Source organism: Erythrolamprus reginae, chromosome 1 (genome assembly GCF_031021105.1).
Source record: "Erythrolamprus reginae isolate rEryReg1 chromosome 1, rEryReg1.hap1, whole genome shotgun sequence".
NCBI lineage: Eukaryota > Metazoa > Chordata > Lepidosauria > Squamata > Dipsadidae > Erythrolamprus > Erythrolamprus reginae.
This window is the reverse complement of record NC_091950.1, coordinates 90,901,000-90,923,154: the sequence shown is the minus strand read 5'-3', so window position 1 is coordinate 90,923,154 and position 22,155 is coordinate 90,901,000. Positions and strand designations below refer to the sequence as shown.

The window sequence follows — 22,155 nt, the reverse complement described above, 5'->3', positions numbered from 1 at the left end:
TACTCCATAATAATCACAATTAGTGTTGGGCGAGCCCAACAAAGTTCGAGTTCAGCGAACTCACTCGAACTTTACCGTGAAGTTCGCCGAACCCAAACCCAAACCCAACCCGCTGCGGTGTCCTTTTCTGTAAAAATAAACAAGGAGATGGGGAATTCCCCACCTCCTTTTGCTTTCTTTTATTTTTACAGAAAAGGATGCCGCAGCGGCGCTGCAAGCAAAAGTAAGTGAGGAATCCTACAATGGGATTCTGGGGGTGGGGCTTTGATGTCACAGAGACTCCTTCCTCCCCGCTTCGGCCGGCCAGGAAGTAGTCTCTGTGACATCAAAGCCCCGCCCCCAGAATCCCAGCATAGGATTTCCCACCTCCTTTTGCTTGCAGCGCTGCAAGCAAAAGGAGGTGGGAAATCCCACGATGGGATTCCCCTTTCTCCTCCCGGGTGGCGGCGTTTCGCGGTGTTCGAGCGAACGCCGAACCCGAACTTTACCCGAACTTTTTAAAAAGTTTGGGTTCGGGTTCGGCATGCCGAACACTGCAACGTTTGGCACGAACCCGAACTTTGCAAGTCCGGTTCGCCCAACACTAATCACAATCAATCACGGCTTGAACTATCTTGCCTTTCATGTTATGAGTATCTTTCATATTTTAAGTTTCACCTTTTAAGTTATATTACTGAAATAAACAAAAGTTTACACAATATTCAAATTTTTTGAGTTTCAGCTGTATATTTATCAAATTGCTGTCTAAGCTATGCCTGTCTCCCAAGGTTATTCTGACAAGCTATTTCTGGTGGTCCCCTCAGCCATACATTTGTGAGATGGGACATGACTAGAAAGACCTAGATTGCTATCATGATGGTGCAATTGAAATTCTGTTTTATATGTGTCACCATGATGGCTACCATCTTGTCTTTTTTAACCATGCCCTGTAGATTCCCTTGCACAAATCAGATATCATGTATAAACCAGAGATATGATATTATTTTTATTTACTTTGCACAATGAGTGTGCCAGGATTTGCTCTCAAGTAACAACAGGGCCGAAAAGATCATGTGTGAATAATTCTGAAGAGATGGCTGAATGATCTGATACAAGCCACAATATAAGCTTTTATTACAAAACTTGCTTTCTTCATCATGACTTTGTGCTATTTTAATGACTGTCATAATTTTTACTGTTTGAAGGTGTAGTCATTGAATTTTCCTTCATAGTTATTGTGTACAATCAATAACACAATACAAGATGATAATTCTACTGCATGTTTGGAATGAGCAGTATAGGTGTTTTGATTACTTCAGGTCTGTAGAGATTAGAATTTTTAATTCCTGTTATAAATCTGAGGAAATGGAGAATGGTATTTGCAAAATGGGTAGAATATCACGGCCCTGTGCCTGCAAATATGGCATTGCATATGGGCAAGCTGTTTTAAGAGAGTGTGGACAGCTGTGGATACATATTTGAATTGCAGAGGAGATGTTAAAAATGGAAAGTAAAAGCCTACGAGAGGAAACAAAGTTCATATGACTGCAGAGTGGCCACAAGCGGGTTTCTTGGTTCACTGGTGAACTTAAAGTCACCAGAGTAATGTTTGCAGAAATCAAAAAGCTGATTTACAGTAGACTTTTTAGAGTTGAGAGAGATCTGGGAAGCATTGAAATACGTTACAGGATGCTGCAGGATATATCTCTGGAATGGTAATGTTATTGCTTGTTGATAAGTACTTCCAAGGTTGTGTTTTCATAGTCAACATTTTTAAAATGTGTGTAAAAAAGTTGCTTCAGATATTAGATTCGATTCGATTAGAATTATTTGATTTATATGCCGCCCCTCTCTGTAGACTCGGGGCGGCTCACAACAATGGTGAAAATCAATACACAGTAACAAATCTAATATTTAGCAATCTAAATTACAATTTTAGGTTAAAAAATCCAAAAGAAACCCCAATATATAAAAAACAAGCACACAATGGAATCATACACAGAAACTACATGGGCAATGGGGAGATGTTTCAATACCTCCATGCCTGACGGCAGAGGTGGGTTTTAAGGAGTTTCCGAAAGGCAAGGAGGGTGGGGGCAATCCTAATCTCTGGGGGGAGCTGGTTCCAGAGGGTTGGAGCCACCACAAAGAAGGCTCTTCCCCTGGGTCCCGCCAGATGACATTGTTTAGTCGATGGGACCCGGAGAAGGCCCACTCTGTGGGATCTAACCAGTCGCTGGGATTTGTGCGGCAGAAGGCGGTCCCGGAGATATACTTTGTAATGGAGCTAGAACATAACAAAATGAAGACTCCTACTCAGCTGCAAAGGTGGAACGGTGACGTGTGCTCGCCCCCATGGCTCTGAGTGCTAGCGGAGTCCAGCGCAATTCTGTTACTGCACCTGGGCAAGTAATGAAATTGCACACGGACACACCCAGGTGCAGTAACAGAATTGCGTTGGACTCCACTAGCACTCAGAGCCATGGGGGCGAGCACACGTCACCGTTCTATCTTAGCAGCCCACCTCTGCTCCTACTGCACCAAACCTCTCAGAACATAACTGTGTCACTAGTATTATGTGTTCTGGAAGCCCAGTGATGAAATCATAATTCATACACAATTTATAGATTTTATTAAAGGCTAATGGCAAGGCACTCAACTAATCACTTAATATTCAGAATGGACAATGAACAGTCTTAAACTAATCCATATAGTTTAAGCTACTAACACTTTATCCATTAAAAACAATCAATGCAATACAGTCACAACAATACATAACTCTTAATTGTCAGAAAAGGGAATACATTAATTGCCCCATGCCTGGCGACATAGATAGCTCTTCAAGGTCTTGCAGAAGGCGAGGAGGCAGTTCGAATCTCCTTGGGGAGTTGATTTCAGAGGGCCAGGGCCGCCACAAAGAAGGCTCTTCCCCTAGGACATTGTTTAGTCGATGGGACCCGGAGAAGGCCAACTCTGTGGGACCTATGCTTTAATGCTGCTCTGTGGAAGAGCCCTTAAACTGAGAAAAGGAAAAAAGAAAAAAAAGAAAAAACCTGCAGGTTACAGCAATGGAAAAGAAGCATTTTAAGGCTTCTTGTTATAAGGACGAAAGCCAGAGATTTACCGAAATGGTGTTAAAGCTCCTTGTGCTTTAGCAAAGGAAGACGTTTAAAATACAACATTTACACACTATATACTGACAGAATGCATTTTGCATAGGCGCAACTTAGTTTGGGAATAGATTTTTTTTTAAAAAAGATAGTTGCATGCTTGGGGGGGGAAAGGCAGAAGATGAAAGGGATTTTTAAATGAAAGAATAAGAGATAGAAGAGCTGCATTACTTTGCTTTGCTAGTGTACAGTCGTTATCTAAAAATGCACAGCATATCTATATATCACAGAGTATATCTAAAAGGGGGAGTGGGAGGCCCCTGAAATGTAAAGGAGGGCTGGGAGTAGTGAAACTAAGAGAAATTGTGCAGAAATTGTTTGGGATTGAGAGAAGGTATGATATTGAATTAGAGAGAACCACTGAATGATTGTGTTTCCCAACCTTGGCAACTTGAAGATATTTGGACTTCAACTCCCAGAATTCCACAGCCAGCGAATGCTGGCTGTGGAATTCTGGGAGTTGAAGTCCAGATATCTTCAAGTTGCCAAGGTTGGGAAACACTAGATTAAGGGGTGCTTTGAATAGCTTCCAAACACAGAAGGATGATGGCTTCCTCTTACTAGATCTATCATTATTTTTATCAGACCCCCAACAATCAGCTCTGCAGCTGAGAAAAGGAGGGGTGGGGGTTTCATGTTTGCACAACCTCATAGAAGCGTCTCAGTTTGAGAGAGTCAACCGGGCCACGCTGTAATATTATTTTATTCCCTAAAGCCACTCACTTCTCTACCCCTTCTCAAATCAACCAGACATGCCTCTCAGGCTCATTCCAGATCACCAGATGCCGCCTTTATTATAAGAGGGAGTGCTTGCTGCCAACAGCTGTTTTTTCTCATTTTGTGGCAAGAGTACTGAGGCTGTGCAAATGTTGAGCTAAACTGGGGAGTACAGTTTAATTGGGGAGGGGGCAGCTGGCAGGGACAAGGCGGGCATGCCGCTTGAGTTAGCCAGTCCCGGCAGAGGCAGCGGCTCTGGCGGCTTTCGTTTGAGGAGTAGCAGCACCGACAATGTCAACCCCTGCCCTGCCACAGCCATTCGCCCAGCCGAGCCTTCCACCCAACAACACGATGAGGGGGAGGGGGGCTGATGGAGCTGAGCCCCATCATGCTGGACAATCAAGGGAGAAAACAATTTTCACTTTTTTAGGATTGCAGCAGTTAAACTGCTCAACGGACCTGGTGTGTGTGTGTATTGTTATCCTCCACCAAGAACCTTCTCCCATTACTGGCGGAGGAATTCTGGGAGTTGAAGTCCACTAGTCTTAAAACTGTCAAGTTTGAAGACCCCTGAGTTAGGGGTTATAAGTGCAAGGGTCTTCAAACCTGGCGAGATTAAGGCTTGTGGACTTCAACTCCCACTCCTAAAGTAGCATGACTGGTGGAGGAATTCTGGGAGTTGAAGTCCACTAGTCTTAAAACAGTCAAGCTTGAAGACCCCTGAGTTAGGGGTTAGAACTGCAAGGGTCTTCAAACCTGGCAAGATTAAGGCTTGTGGACTTCAACTCCCACTCCTAAAGTAGCATGATTGGTGGAGGAATTCTGGGAGTTGAAGTCCACTAGTCTTAAAACTGTCGAGTTTGAAGACCCCTGAGTTAGGGGTCATAAGTGCAAGGGTCTTCAAACCTGGCAAAATTAAGGCTTGTGAACTTCAACTCCCACTCCTAAAGTGGCATGACTGGCCACATGATTGAAGTCCTTGAAACTGTCAAGTTTGAAGTTTGTAAAAAGTGTACATAGTTTTAAAAAGTATACATTGTTGGAAAAAGTATTCTGCTACACTGTTATTTTATTAAACAATATAACACTACACCATTTGGTTCAGAATACTTTTTTCCTTTTTTTTCTCCTCTAAAATCTAGGTGCGTCTTATACACGAGTGTGTCTTAGACACCAAAAAATACGGTGTGTTTTTAAGGGAGTGTGGAATGTGTGGAATGTCATGTAGCGATCAGATCAGAGTGATTTGCCAAGCACTGACCTGATGCCTTTTTGTCTCCACACCAGGCCATTGCCTATTCCCAGAGGCATGTAAGAAACAATGCATTTCTCTCTTCAGAGCATAATTTCAGTAAAGAGATATTCAGAGTACAAGTATAATGAGTTTAGAGGTAAAAAAAATTACAGAGAGTTACAGAGGTCCATTATATTCCTTAATATACATATTGTTATTATATATTAAATGATATTATTACAGTAGTTCTATTCATGTTTCATTCTTAATTTACATTCTAGTGACCATATTTATTATCTATATCATATATAACTTAATAGATCTAAGAAGGAGGTGGGGTGGGAAAGGGATTGTCTGCTTCAATAGCAGACATTGAGTTTAATGACTTGTCGTTCTTATTAAGCGGTGAAAATAGGAAATGAGTAAGTAAAGAATAGTAAAGTATGTAAGAATTAAAAATAAGATAGAGTTAGTTTTCCCCCCCAGTGATTATATGGGTATATGTCTGGAAACTTTAATTTATTTGTTTTAATATGTTACATTTCTGTAATACTAGTTAAAAATCACTTTATGCAATAAAAGTTGGTGTACCGTACTTATGTGTGAATTATTTTCAATTCATACACAGTGTTATCACAAGCTCCTATCAAGGGGCAAAGAGACATCTATGCCAGAAACCATTTTCCTGCTGGCATTTTTAATTTACTTTTGGGGTGAACAGGATTCTGAAAGCACCAACTATTATAGTTTATTTAAAGGAATAAGGTTTAATAAAGTAGAGCTCACTACTTCAGTTCCACGGGGTGGCTAAACTGCAATAGTATCTCAATTGAGATGAAGTTATGGGAGAAGGAAGAGGGTAGATACAGGTATTGAAATAGATTACAGGTGCTTTATGAAATAGCAGCTGTAATATGTTTAAAACCCATTGTGTTTGTTGATAGATAGACAGACAGACAGACAGACACATACATACATACATACATGTTCAGCAAACTTTCACTCAGTGCTGTCAAAATTCTTCTTTCTTTTTTACAAAAATGGTTGCTTTGCGATATCCAATGAAATGCTTTGATACTACTTCATCCTTATTTTGAATTCTGAAGTCAAACTCAAATGTATTAACATTTGGGCACAAAGCTACTCCCCCATGTAAAATCCAGTGGTGGGTTGTAAAATATTTTGCCACCGTTTTGTGCGAGTGCATGCGCACAACACTTCTGTACATGTGCAGAAGCTTCTACGCATATGCATAAGCATCCCGGGCGGGTGGGTGGAGCATTTATTTATTTGTCTGTCTGTCTGTCTGTCTGTCTGTCTGTCTGTCTGTCTGTCTGTCTGTCTGTCTGTCTGTCTGTCTGTCTATCTATCTATCTATCTATCTATCTATCTATCTATCTATCTATCTATCTATTAGATTTGTATGCCGCCCCTCTCCGAAGACTCAGGGCGGCTAACAACAATAAAGAAGACAATGTAACAAATCTAATATTAAAAATAATCTAATAATAATAATATTAAAAATAATCCCAAGTGGGTGGGCAGAGCCTCCCGCCGCCAGAACAACTGGTTCTAAGAACTAGTCCAAGCCGGGAACAATCCACCACAGATAAAATCCATTTTATCAGTATAGGCGCTATAGCTTATTAATAATGCATTTGAATACTTTGAGCTGTAAACTGTAGGTGGCATCCAATTTTGTTCTGCCATTCTGCTTTTGTGGTCTGTTCTTACTAAGTTATCTCTGGAAATCAATCTGGTTCTATTAATTTGTCTCTTGAATGCCTGATTCCTAATTAATTCTAATTAATTAATGTTGAAACTAATTCCATTAGTTGAGCCTCTGTGAAATGAGTCAGAACAAATATAGTGGTAGTTGAAAGTCTCTCTACAGACGACGGTTTGGATAGTATGTTCCGGGTGAAAGCTAGAAACATGTAAGTAAGCATGGCAATCTCAGGATTTCCTGTATAATGTGTTTATATGTCAACTGGGTTGTCTACCATTTGACTTTAACAAACTGGATTTGTTCTATGGATAGGTCAAGGCCAAGACTGAAAGCTCTTGAGGTCATGTTAAAATTTGATGAGAGATTCATTTTAATGGGGTCTAACGATGTTTGTTGTCAGTCAAGACCTGCTTTATTGAATTGACTTCTTCACCCCACTATTATCTGTCATGACTGTTCACTCCTTTCCCTTTTTCCTGTACATAAGATGACTGTCAAGGTAGTAACAAGATATCAATCAATCTTTTATTACAGTCACAGACCACATTTAAAATTAAAACATAACAATAAAACAGAACAGAACAAATCATAGTTATATATTACAGTTTGTGATGAAGTCATCGACAATTTTATAGACAATACAGCAGAATTTAGCTTTGTTAAAGAAACTATCATACTGATCAGATAGTGATAGCTGTACATAAAATATTATAATATTTCAGATATTTTACCAGACCTGATACAAAATGAGTCTATGAGTCCATAGAGGGCACAACATAACATGGACATGGGTTGAGGGTTTCAATTGGCTTCTTGTCCTCAGAGGCACAATCTCAGTTCTACAGGATTATTATTATTATTATTAATAATAATAATAATAAATTATATTAGAACTAGGTGTTCAAGATTTTTTTGCCTCTTCTCAAGAACCATTTTCCACTTACAAACCCAAGCCTCCGAAACTGTAACCAGGAAAGGCAGGGAGAAGCCTCCGTTGGGCCTCTCTAGGAATCTCCTAGGAGGAAACAGGGCCAGAAAAGGTGGGGAGAACCCTTCATGAGGCCTCTTTAGGAATCTCCTGGGAGGAAACAAGGCCTCCACCCTCCCTGTGGTTTCTGCAATCACACACATTATTTGCTTTTACATTGATTCCTATGGGAAAAATCGTTTCTTCTTACAAACTTTTCTACTTAAGACCCTGGTCACAATCGAATTAAGTTCGTAAGTAGAGGTACCATTGTACCCATATATATTATATGACACAGAGAAACAACTGAGTCTAGTTTGGATGTATACGAGATGTATATGTATATGCATCTACATGTACATGGTGAGAAAAATGAATCTTGCATGTTTACCAGACAGATGGGAACAAAGCTGTTACAGAATTGGATAATCCTGCTAGAAATAATTCAAACCTCCTCCCAGAGTGTGTGGAGTCTCTAACAATGCGTTGAACTCTAAGCACATATAAGCGCTTATAAGCAGTATCCTGAGTAATGGGAAGTGAGGTTTTTATAGTCTCCTTGGCTTTCCTTAGCACTCTCTGTATGACTTTCTATCTGAGGCACTGGTAACCACCAAACCAAACAGGGATGCAACTTGTGAAAACCTTCTCAATCATTCCTCTGTAAAAACAGAGACAGAAGGAGAAAGATATGTTCTCCTTATCCCATGCAGGAAATGCAGATGTTCTGGTTTGCACACTTCACTAAGGATGACATGTTGAGAGATCAATTCAGATAGTTAGTGATCTGCACCGGCAGATACTTAATATTGTTGACTACCTATATGTTTGCATCCTTGACACTGAGTACATGCTCATTGCCTATCACTAGAAAAATCTCCTTGGAGTGGCCAAGATGTTGGAGTTTTTTTGTCCTATCCCATGTTGATTTATAATTATTAATAATAATAATAATAATAATAATAATAATAATAATAGTAATAATAATAATTTATTGGATTTGTATGCCGCCCCTCTCCGTAGACTCGGGGTGGCTAACAACAATGATAAAAACAGCATGTGACAATCCAATAATAAAACAACTAAAAACCCTTATTATAAAACCAAACATACACACAGACATACCATGCATAACTTGTAATGGCCTAGAGGGAAGGAATATCTCAACTCCCCCATGCCTGGCGGTATAAATGAATCTTGAGTAGTTTACGAAAGACAGGGAGGGTGGGGGCAATTCTAATCTCTGGGGGGAGTTGGTTCCAGAGGGCTGGGGCCACCACAGAGAAGGCTCTTTCCCTGGGGCCCACCAAATGACAATGTTTAGTCGACGGGACCCGGAGAAAGCCAACTCTGTGGGACCTTATCGGTTGCTGGGATTCGTGCAGTAGCAGGCGGTTCCGGAGGTAGTCTGGTCCAAAGCCATGTAGGCTTTAAAGGTCATGACCAACACTTTGAATTGTGACCGGAAACTGATCAGCAGCCAATGCAAGCCACAGTGTGTTGAGGAAACATGGGCGAATCTTGGAAGCCCCACGATGGCTCTCGCGACTGCATTCTGCACGATCTGAAGTTTCCGAACACTTTTCAAAGGTAGCCCCATGTAGAGAGCGTTGCAGTAATCGAACCTTGAGGTGATGAGGACATGAGTGACTGTGAGCAGTGACTCCCTGTCCAAATAGGGCCGCAACTGATGCACCAGGCGAACCTGGGCAAACGCCCCCCTCGCCACAGCTGAAAGATGATGTTCCAATGTCAGCTGTGGATCGAGGAGGACGCCTCCTGCTCGATCCTCCATAAGGAAATAACTGTAGGAAAGAACATTAATTTCGGCCAGTGTGCTATTATGAAAGTTCATACAGCTGTTTTGACTTTAGACAATCCTGATTCCCACCTTAGTATTGTCTTAGGAATGCATGGGGCTAACTGGAGTATAGTCCCTTAGAAATTTGGATTAGCCCTTTGGAGAAGGGTAAAGAAGGAATAAGGTACCTAACTGGGCATCGGAAAGCAATTGTACATAACCCTGAGCTGAAAAAAACTTCAGTGGTGCTGGTATATATTGTGCTCCTCTGATAAAACAGGATTGGATTGTGGCCACTGCTCCTTGAGCATTTTGTATGGCATAGCTTTGATGTGCATTGGGTTTAGTTTGTCACATGATATATATATATATATACTGCAGTCTGCAACACTGCGTCTTGGGTATCTCAGGGAAGTTAGGGCTGCATGATAATATTTCATATCGACAGAATTTTTTGGACTCATTCAAAATATATGAGTGTTTTGGAAGAGCGGTTTTTACCTACTACAATTTTACAATTCTGCTAGGTGTCCAGCACGTCCTAATTTGAAAAAGTTCAGAAGAAAGAACTCCGTCACAAATGGTTCTGAAGTCTGGGAAGCGAAGCTTGCTAGTTTACATACATTCGTTCAAATAATGCTGTGCAGAAAAACGGTCCTGCATTCTTTTCTACCTATTCCTATTCGGTATTATAGCTGGTGTGTGGCTGCCCCTGCTTCTCTTTGTTGGTCTTGATTGTGTTTCCTGTTTTTTATTGTTTGTTTTGCTGGTCATTGACCGAATAAATAAACAAATTGCAATTATTCAGTGTTATAGAAGAGAATTTGCTTTCTGGATGTGATTGAGAAGACAAGTAAGATTCAATTATATTCCCATGAGTAGGGTATGTACCGGTAAGCTTAGGCTTGACAATGAAACAGTCAAAGAATTTGTGTGAATGGTCTCTCTTTCATTTGTCACTTATCACTCTAGGACTCCGCAGCCTCCCCTTTGAGCTCTTCCCCCAAAACTCTTAATGTAAGAAAAGTGTGTTGTTGTTGTTTGTTCCTTGAAAGTGTAGAAAATGAGCTGCTTAGGAATTTCAAGAAAGTGCATTTAGCCGGGATTCCAAGAGGATGTATTCAGTAGTCGGACACCCTGTTGAGCTGTGCTTCTTGTTTAACATTGCTGATGGAAACAGCAATCTCTTTGAGGAAAGGGTCTTATTTCATCAGGGAATACCTGATGGCTAAACTCAGCCTGGAATGGCATATTCAATCAAACGGATTGGCACCTTTTGCTACATTTTAATCTTTGTGTTGGGCCCATTCTTGTAAATTTTAATCTTTTGCTCTGTTTACAGCATGGTGGGAGGACATGATTTCCTTTCTGCATGATAAATACATGGGTGGCTGTAGATAGATTTTAGTAAGAAACTAGATAACCTGTGACCCATTGGGTCATTGTTTTATAAATATTTTCTTACTTTATTTAAAGAAAGAAACAAAATGACCATGCAAAAAAAAAAAAGCAATGAAAGAGAACAACTTTGGACTTCCTGCCAGCTTCTCCACTGAATTTCAGGAACTGTGTGTATGAGAAAGGTGTCATGTGGCTGGGAAAGTTGTATGGGTGTGCACCAGAAATGATATGTGTGTAGGGTAGCGTGACCGGACGTCCTGCTTTCAGCGGGACAGTCATGCTTTTCATCATTTGTCCCGCGTCCTGCGCCCTTTGAAAAATATCCTGTTTTTTTCCTCCCAACCAGCCCCCTTGGGAAAAGGCTGGAGGGAGGGGATTCCGAGCTCTCTGCTGCTGCCTCGCCCTCCCTGCCCCAACCTAGCTTGGCTGGAGGTCTCTGCGCTTACTTCCGGCCAGCTGTGCAGGGTCTTTGCTTGTCTGTTTTCCTCACCCCGCCTCCTCTCCCACCTTCGCCTCCACCCGGGCACCATCAGGGCAGGGAAGCAGGGCGGCTCCTGTGCCGCAGACATCCTGCCTGTCGGCCTCTGAGCCCGAAGGAGTGGAAGCCCCCCCTCTCTCCAGGTGAAGCTGCTCCTGGGATGGAGCACCTACTGAGCCCTGGCATAGGGGCTGGGTTCGTGGGGGGGAGGAGGGAGGGGATAAGAGGAAGGGAGAGAAAGAGAGGGAGAGAAGGAGGGAGAGAGAGAGAGAAAAGAAAGAGGGAGAGAGAGAAAGAAAGAAAGGTAGGAAGAAAGAAAGAAAGAGGGAGGGAGAGAAAGAAAGAGAAATAGAGAAAAAGGAAGGCAGGGAGAGGGAGAAAAGAGGAAGGAAGAGAGAAACAGAAAGAAAGAAAGGGAGAGAGAGAGAGAAAGAGAGGGAGAGGGAAGGAGGGAGAGAGAAAGACAGAGGGAGGAAGGAAGAGAGAGAAAGATGGAGGAAGAGAGAGATAGATTTTTTTTTCTAACTTTTTTTGGCTAAATTTTTTTTAGCCACCCCTCCCCGCCCGCTCAATGGTGTCCCTCTTTCCCAATCTTAAAATCTGGTCACTAATGTAGGGAAGGACACAAGGTGGCTACATATGTTGAATAGGGTGTATAGTGAGGCAGCACAGGTTAAGAAGGGTGTGTGTTTATTATGGAGATTTGTTTCGTAAGAAGAGCTACACAGACCAAATAGTCTGTGGGAGGTGGCAAAGATAGCAATAGCAATATCATTTAGACTTATATACCGCTTCAGAGTGCTTTACAGCTCTCTCTAAGTGGTTTACAGAGAATAAACATATTGTGCTCAACAATCTGTGTCCTCAAGATGAGGAAGAATGCATGGGGTTTATAGGGGTAAGTGATATTGCCAAATTTCATTCCTTCAGGAGTTACAAGTCCTGGGTTTTGGATCCATTTTGTAAATTAGCCCATTTGAGATACCTTAATTGTTGTCCCACAATGCACCATTTCACCCAATTAAATCAGGATATAGACAAACAGTATGAAGTTTGTAAGAATTACACAAAGGATTATTACCAGAACTAAAGATGTTAGAGTATCTTTAGACTTTCTCCAATTTGGTTCTCTTCAATAGTGTTTTACACCATCATGGGCTCCATTTGGATTTTTTGAAAATCCTCCTCCTGTTAAATGCCTCTGGATTGACTATAACTCTCATTGTGCTAGACGAAATAACAATGGCCATATAAACTGAAGATAATGGGAATTGCAACCCAACATATCTGGAGAATGGAAAGACTGTGCTAACAAAGTCTGGAATAAAATATGTGGCAGTGTAGATAAATCTAGTCAACTTTGTATTCTTCTAATGTCAGAGAATTCCTAACTAGCATGCAAGCCTATTGGAAACAATCTAGATAGGCTATAAGTTACTGAAAAGTAATAATGTGATAAAAAGCAGTAATTTTAGTTAAGAAATGGAATGTGACACCAAGGCTGCTATTTACGCTGAATTACAGTATAGTACATTAGCATGATGAATGCATGGGTAACTAAATGGGTTTTCTTTTCTATACATCTATTTTACAACCATTGCTCACAGATCTCCCTCTCTCTTTTTCATTTAATTCCCGCTATTAAACAAAAATTAGATATAAAGTAGAGCATGTTCCACAGACTTTATTTCCACCCACAGATTTCTGGATAGAAAAAGCTCTTTGGTGCCTTTTTCATAGGAAGAGTTCACACCAGACTTCCACAAAGTTAATTGTTTTTAATTGTTTATCTAAGATTTTAATTCAGGAATGTAACAAATATAAATGTAAAGGTAGGCATTTAAAACAGTACTGTACATAGGATCCAGATTGCAATTTTTGACTCTTACTCTGTTTGGGAAATAACATTTTTGGGAAAAATATCTTAGTGATAAAATGAGGGTAGTGAATGTATGGAAAACTACTTTCAATTTATGCTGGATTTGGTTATTGCTGATTTTTTAATTATTTTTACAGTGTTCTAAATCGCACTCCTGCAAATTTGATTCAGGAAATAATTTTAGTGGATGATTTCAGCTTGGATCGTAAGTATAACTTTTTTCCCTTTATGTTATATTATGTTTTCTTTATGTTATACTGTGGTTATTCTCCTTCCTTCCTTCCTTCCTTCCTTTCATCTCATTTTTATTTTGGGAGAAGAAAAAACTAATTGAGGAAGAAGTAAACGTTTTCTTTTTTGGTGTTGGGTGGGGGATGGCTGTGTAAGAGAAAAAAAGAACAAATTGCATCTTTCCATATCTTTTCATGGAGACAATCCTAACCATAAAGTTAGACTGTTCTATTAGATTTCATTAACTATCAATTGAGGGCCATAAGGATAGCAAGTAGCATGCACAGCTAGAATTCCCAATTATAGAAGCTTAAGACAAAGAAGATAATGCATGCTATATTGTGCTTCGTGTAGATGAGAGTTGTTCTTGCTGTGGTTTTTATAGAGCAGAATTATCCCAGAGCAATAAAGCAGAATTCTATTGCAAAATTCATTACCCTTCCAACAGAAACCTTGAGCAAGAGCATACTGCTTACTCCCGCATTGCAGATGGACATTTAATGGTTTTCCCCTAAATATTAAAATATGTGGCTAACATAATTTAGAACCTCAGCAGATGAAAACTATTTTGAGAACCAAATTCAGTGAGACATTGAAGATATCATCATCTGTAATTTTTTAAAAACTCAAATAGCAGCTTGGGGCAGGGAACATGATTATTTTTGTTAGAATCCTAGGGTCAGTTTATCCCAATCCCTTCATGATAAAGAACATTAACTCATTCCTCCCCTGTTGCATTTTTGAATGAAAATCACCCATTACCAAACCCTTAATAAGTGTGAAAGCAAACGGTGTATTGTGAGTTTTTCTTATTATTAAAAAAACATTGTAATAGAAAAGGCAATTCTCTTTGGGAATGCCTTTCAATTCCAGGGATGGGATGGAATAAATGCTCCCTTTCCATACAGTAATATCTTAACACATTCAGGTAGGTGTGGGGACTGGCTTATTAAATATCTCTGTGCCTGACTTAAAAGCACATCATGATATGGTTGCTGTGTGTAAGACCTGGGAACTCATTGAACTGAAGAACTATGGAAAATTAAGGCTACCACTGTGAAAAGGGTTATGAGCTTAAGAATTATTTTGGATGCCAAAATGGATTTAAGAATTAATCTTTGAAATGCATTTACATCATAGAAAGGAGAAGGTGGGGCATTATGTTTTGATATGGTTTAGATTTAATACAATTTTAAAGAGGTTGTACCTTGTTATTCAGATTTTTCTTTATTTTTTCCTCTTTTCTCTCCAGCTTATTATCATTTTTATTGTATTGTCACCATATGTTTTATTTCCATCTGTTAATTTTACAAATTTTAAATGAAATTAAATTAAAAGAGATGCATAGACAATATTTTGAAATGTGCACGGTATGTCATTGGTGGTTGGCCGGAGAAGGCTAACAGTTTGGGATTAAAAGGTAAAATCAAAAGAAATCCAGTTTAAAAATATGTATATTTGCCTGAAAGTGTCTGGAGGAAGAACAGTTTATTATATAATGTAAATACAAAATAGATATATTCAACTCACGTAGTTCAATTCCTTTACAAATCACAAGGAAGCACTAAGTAGATAGCTGAGGAGGGTATCTGTCCTGCATCACTCCTGAATTCAGCTGTAAAAACAACACAGCAGAACAAGAGACTAAGCAGCGAAAGCATCGCTGTCTTGCACATCTAATCCATTTTTATTTCTCATGTGAAAAGTCATGGCAAGAATCTGTTTGTTCACTCTCACTTTGGACTTTGAATCATGTCTTAAAAAAAACTTTTTTAGATGTATGATAAAACAAGGTATTTCTCAAGAGGCTTGAAGAACTCTTGTCACTTCCCTCATTTATTATAGAATGTCAGAAAACATCGCATCAGATTTCTTATCTCAAATCTAAATTTTCTTGTTGCACATTGCTTCATCCAAGGATATCTCATTGTATACAGCATATATAGCAGTGATTTTCAACCTTTTTTGAGCCACGACACATTTTTTACATTTACAAAACCCTGGGGCACATTGAGGGGGCGGGGCGGCTAAAAAAAGGTTTGGACAAAAAAAATTCTCTCTTCCTCCCTTTCTATTTCTCTCTCCCTCCTTCTTTCTCTCCCTTCTTTTTTCTCTCTCTCTCCATCCCTCTTTCTTTCTCTCTTCCTTCCTTCCTCTTTTTTGCTCTTTCTCCCTCCCTCCCTCCATGTCTTTCTCTCTCCCACATTCCCTCCCTTCCTCTCTCTCCCTTGCTTTCTTTCTCTCTCTTGTTCTCTCTCTCTCTTGCTTTCTCTCTCTCTCTCTTGTTTTCTTTTTCTCTTTTGCTTTCTTTCTTTCTCTCTCTCTCTCTCTTTCTCTCTCTCTTGTTTTCTTTTTCTCTCTTTTGCTTTCTTTCTTTCTTTCTCTCTCTTTCTCTCTTTCTCTCTCTCTTTCTTTCTCTCTCTCTTGTTTTCTTTCTCTCTCTCTTTCTTTCTTTCTCTCTCTCGTTTTCTTTCTCTGAGCTTCGCGGCACACCTGACCATGTCTCACGGCACACTAGTGTGCCGCGGCACACTGGTTGAAAAACACTGATATATAGATATACAGTAGTCACTGGATAAATGATGCCATTATTTATGAAGCATCTTATCTAAACAGATACTGAACAAGGCTTCCGATTTTTCACCACCTCTGCTGAGTTTCAACGTACATTCCTCAAGACTTGTCAAGGAAGGGAAATTGCAGCTGAATATTGTTGAGAACAACATTATTATTATTATTATTATTATTATTATTATTATTATTATTACAGGGTATTATTATTTATTGGATTTGTATGCCGCCCCTCTCCGCAGACTCGGGGCGGCTAACAACAGCAGAAAAACAGTACAACAAAATTCAATACTAAAAAACAGTGAAAAACCCATTATATAAAAACCAGTCATACATACAAACATACCATGCATAAAATTGTAAAGGCCTAGGGGGAAAGTGTATCTTAGTTCCCCCATGCCTTGCGGCAGAGGTGGCTTTTAAGCAGCTTACAAAAGGCAAGGAGGGTGGGGGCAATTCTAATCTCTGGGGAGAGTTGGTTCCAGAGGGTCGGGGCCGCCACAGAGAAGGCTCTTCCTCTGGGTCCCGCCAAGTGACATTGTTTAGTTGACGGGACTCGGAGAAGGCCAACTCTGTGGGACCTAACTGGTTGCTAGGATTCGTGCAGCAGAAGGCGGTCCCTGAGGCAATCTGGTCCGGTGCCATGAAGGGCTTTATAGGTCATAACCAACACTTTGAATTGTGACCGGAAACTGATCAGCAACCAATGCAGACTGAAGAGTGTTGGAGTAACATGGGCATATTTGGGAATAGCTCTCGCAGCTGCATTCTGCACAATCTGAAGTTTCCGAACACTTTTCAAAGGTAGCCCCATGTAGAGAGCGTTACAGTAGTCGAGCCTCGAGGTGATGAGGGCATGAGTGACTGTGAGTAGTGACTCCCGGTCCAAATAGGGTCGCAACTGGTGCACCAGGCGAACCTGGGCAAATGCCCCCCTCGCCACAGCTGAAAGGTGTTTCTCTAATGTGAGCTGTGGATTGAGGAGGACGCCCAAGTTGCGAACCCTCTCTGAGGAGGTCAATGATTCTCCCCCCAGGGTAATGGACGGACAGATGGAATTGTCCTTGGGAGGCAGGACCCACAGCCACTCCGTCTTGTCTGGGTTGAGTTTGAGTTTGTTGACACCCATCCAGGCCCCAACAGCCTCCAGGCACCGGCACATCACTTCCACTGCTTCGTTGACATACTCATGGCAGTGGTGGGATTCAATTTTTTTTACTACCGGTTCTGTGGACATGGCTTGGTGTGAATGGCAATGGTGGGAAGGATACTGTGAAATCTTCAGTCCCACTCCACACCAGGGGAAGGTTTCTGAAAAATCCCAATTTACTCCTGATCAGCTGGAATTCGGGAGGCAGAGAATAGATGGGGGCGGGCCCACTCACAGGTGGTATTTACCAGTTCTCTGAATTACTCAAAATTTCTGCTACCAGGTCTCCAGAAATGGTCAGAACCTGCTGAATCCCACCTCTGCTCATGAGCACAACATTTCAGACAGTGGGAACTGCATAGTTGCCAATTAAAGTACTTGGCTGGTGACCTTTGTACTTTTACAAGATATCAAGGTTGTACAGAGATGATATATATAGTTTTATAAAATATAGAAAAAAACAGAGCATATATCTGTGTCTAGTGCTGGGGTTTTGTGAGAGATTAGCATGAGGAAACAAGATTCATCTGGTATTTCTTGATCCAGAGGCAAACATACACAATGCTGAATTCATTCTCTGTGATGGTGAGTCTGTCTCATTTCCAATATCCTAGCTTCATAGAATAATTCAGACAGAGCCAAATGAAAAGGAGACAAAAGAACAATTCAGTGAATTTGGAATGAAACTGAAAAAGTTAATCCTTGATATTAAGAGTCATCTTCCAATTCTATCATTTAAATATGTCAAAGGGTTAAATAAGGTTGAGGAGGGAAGTGTTTTTAATAGGAAAGTGAAAACAAGAACAAGGGGACACAATCTGAAGTTAGTTGGGGGAAAGATCCAAAGCAACATGAGAAAATATTATTTTACTGAAAGAGTAGTAGATCCTTGGAACAAACTTCCAGCAGACGTGGTTGGTAAATCCACAGTAACTGAATATAAACATGCCTGGGATAAACATAAATCCACCCTAAGTTAAAATACAAAAAATAGTATAAGGGCAGACTAGATGGATCATGAGGTCTTTTTCTGCCATCAGTCTTCTATGTTTCTATGTTTCTATTGTGTACATTGTGCATTGGGATGTTGAATATTACCTCAGATTACTCAATAATCACTTACCTGATGTTTCATTGTCCTTTACAAATAAAAACAGGTGTCTAAGACACTGACAATAACACCGATTCTGCTCCACAATCCTTCTAAGCCATTTTAAAATTTGTGATTATTTTCATTTCTTTGGAAACCAGAGAATGGAGACAACATGAACCATGTGTTCTTTCTCTTTCACTCTGTCTACATTGATCAAAAAGAGTGCAAAAACCATCAATCAGTGCCAAATCTTAGATTTCTCCAGATCCTGGAACAACAATATCCTTTCAAAAACTCATTTCTTGGAAAAAGGGAAAAAATATAATACAGTGATACCCCGTCTTACAAACCGCTCGTCATAAAAACTTTTCGAGATACAAACCTGGGGTTTAAGATTTTTTTGCCTCTTCTTCCAAATTATTTTCACCTTACAAACCCAAGCCACCGCCACTGGGATGCCCTGCCTCCGGACTTCTGTTGCCAGCGAAGCACCTGTTTTTGCACTGCTGGGATGTCCCTGAGGCTCCCCTCCATGGGAAACACCAGCTCTGGACTTCCGTGTTTTTGCAATGCTGCAGGGGAATCCCAGCAGTGCAAAAACGGGCGCTTTGTTGGCAATGGAAGTCCAGAGGTGGGGTTTCCCAGCGAGGGGAGCCTCAGCGAGGGGAGCCTCAGTGAAATCGCAGCATCACAAAAACACGGAAGTCCAGAGGTGGGGTTTTGAGAACTTCCGTGGTTTTGCAATGCTGCGATTTTGCTGAGGCTCCCCTCGCTGGGAAACCCCACCTCCGGACTTCTGTTGCCAGCAAAGCACCCGTTTTTGCGCTGCTGGGATTCCCCTGCTGGGATTCCCCTGCAACATCACAAAAACACAGAAGTCCGGAGGTGGGGTTTCCCATGGAGGGGAGCCTCAGGGGAATCCAGCAGTGCAAACACGGGCGCTTCGGCTGGCAAAAGGGGTGACTTTTGGGCTTGCATGCATTAATCGCTTTTCCATTGATTCCTATGGGAAACATTGTTTCATCTTAAAAACTTTTCACCTTACAAACCTCGTCCCGGAACCAATTAAGTTCGTAAGACGAGGTATCACTGTATACTGATATTAACTCTCCCCTTCCAGTTCCCTAGAACTTTTTATGTGCATTTATTTATCTCTAGCAAAAACATGTAAATCGGAGCAGTTCTTATAAAAAGAGTTAGCATAAAATTGCCAAGCAAAGTTTCTTCTTTTGTTGCTTAAGAAAAAAACCCAAAAGCTATTGCTAGCTGTGTGATGAAAAGAGAGCATATTATCTTTTTATATTGTTATGTGTCATGCTGCTGGTTCTCAACTATGTGCTAGTTCACGCTTTCTTCCAGTCTTCTATACTTTCTTCTTGTTGTTTTCAGTTCCTTTCTCAAGTAATTAAAGCCTTGTTAATTAGTACTGGCCATGCAATCACAGACAGATTTTGTTCTTTAGTTTGTTCCCATTTATCAGCTCTAAATGGTAGTAGATTAACGCATACCCTGTATTCTTCTTTTCTTATCAGTTATGTTCTAGAAGTGAAATGTGTAAGGAAAAACCTGTTTCCCTAGTCTCAAAAAGCTACAGATAGATACTGGCTAGCACATCCTGCTGTTCGCCTTTTTGGTGCCTCTTCTCTAGTTCAGTTCAACTTGATGTTCTTCCAGTTTGGAGGAATTTCAAGAGGCAGAAGGACATATTATTAGGAGCAAACCCTGAAGTCTTAACACAGGGACCTTGCTGACAATTGCAAAGGGCAAAAGACAGGAACTTAAATATTTCCTCCACCTTTTGATTTTCTCCAGCCCTTCTTCCTTCTTTTTCAGAGTGCTCCTTTTAAAGCTTGGAAATGCGCTATTTCGGCCTTGTTCTGGCCTCATCAGCTGACCATCCCCTTACTGGGATTTGATCCTGTGGCTTCTGCCTTGTAAGGCAGAGAATTAACCCCCAAGCCACAGGACCTGATCCCTTCAGCTTTGTACAAGGGAGTGGCTATATATTGGAAGGGAATTAAGAATAAATTGCCTCATTGCTTTTTCATTACAAATGAAAGGAATTGGTGTGCTTTGTGAAACATTTATTTTTTTTAAAGTAGCATGATTTTGTATTCTAAACTAGAAGTGGGCAATCTTTTTGTGGCTAAGGGCTACATTTTGCATTTTTTAAGAGACCCCGGACTGCAATGTGATGGGAGCAAGTTGTATTTGAGGTCTTCCTATATTATAGCTGACAAAGTGTTAATAAAATGGTAGGAAATTGTGTCATCAGTTTTAAACAGTCAGATGAGCGCCAAGTCTTCTGTAAAGAGAATTTAGGATCGCCTGTAGCCCTGAGATGGCAGGCTGCCCACTCCAGATCAAAGATGTCTGACATCAAACAATGCATAATAGTATCATCTAGTAGCTATCATCTTACAGAATATTATAAGCTTTTCAAGGCACCCATAATCAAGGCTGAATTGTATCAGAGAAAATATGAAAGGAAAGTATTAATTTTTTCCCCCTTTCAGTTGATTTTGTCCTGAATCTTTCATCTTTTTTTCTAGGTGCCTTTAATGAACTGGACATTTCTTATCTTACAAGTATAACCCTAGAGGAATAAAAACACCATAATGAAAGGGAAATGCAGGTGAAAATTGGTTGGCAAGGGAAATATTTAAGCACCTTCTTCTCATTCACTCTTACTGATAATAGCACTTTATGATAGCTGTTAGGCATCTTTTTATACTTACACACAGTTGTGATATAATATATGGAGTCTGCCTTGCTGTCTCAAAGAGATTGGCCATGGGGAAAGGAGATGACAGGTTAAATGAATCCTATCAGAGATACTTTAAGCAAGAGAATTATTTATTCTGGAACCACCAGGTTGATTGATATGATAAATTGAAAACAAAAGGTTGATCTGTTCCGAGAACATGGGACAAATTAATTGCAGCTTTCTGTCTGTGCTAAATGAACCAGGCATTTCAGCCAACTGGATTTTTCTCCCTTTCTTTAGCGGAAGACTGCCAGCTACTTACCAGAATTCCAAAAGTCAAGTGTCTACGTAATGGTCGTCGAGAAGGTGAGCATGACAAAGTTTACAGAAAGCATGCACTCTTATGAGGTCCTAGTAGAAATACAAATTAAGGCTTGTGGCAGAAAGAATTTGGAATTATCTCTTCTGAACTGAGCATGCTCCTTTGCTAGTTCTATTTTAAAAAAAGAACCTGGAGACATTCAGATTTTTGACTCCTATAAAAGAGGATTGAGATTAAGGGATTATACTCAACTGTACTGAAAAGGAAGTAATATAAACATTTCCAGAACTTTGTACAACAGACCAACTATCATGAGCACAAGCCATTCTCTACTGTCTGAATCAAATTTTAATGCATTAACTCTCCTCCTTTCAAAAATCTCAATTACAACCTGAGTGCAAAACTCCTGCAACATTTTTAGATGAAAACAAGAAATAGAACTGATAATTTTCAGTATTGGAATTACAATCTACTCCAAAATTTCATACAACATATCCTGGCTTTTGTAAGCATGGTAATGTCCCATGTTAATATTCCCAACCTATATTGCTAAACCAGAAAAAAATATGATAGAATAACAAAGAATCATAGTGTTAAAACCTGGGTAATTTTGTTAGATAACAACTGACATAATTGAAAGACTTAAAAGACTTGGTTAGGGATGTAGCTTAGTTATAAAGTAGAGACCTGCTGCTCAGTAAAATTCTGGCTCATCAATCTGTCTGG

The 22,155-nt window shown here is 40.3% G+C and overlaps 1 protein-coding gene across 1 annotated transcript in view; it reads left to right on the top strand.

Annotated features, from left to right (window-relative positions):
* Positions 1 to 22,155, top strand: part of GALNT16 (polypeptide N-acetylgalactosaminyltransferase 16) — a 269,869-nt gene that overhangs the window by 179,075 nt on the left and 68,639 nt on the right. Inside the window, exons 4-5 of the mRNA XM_070758742.1 lie at positions 13,493 to 13,560; positions 21,408 to 21,473. Coding sequence (XP_070614843.1) covers positions 13,493 to 13,560; positions 21,408 to 21,473 — 134 coding nt within the window. The remainder of the gene's footprint in view (positions 1 to 13,492; positions 13,561 to 21,407; positions 21,474 to 22,155) is intronic.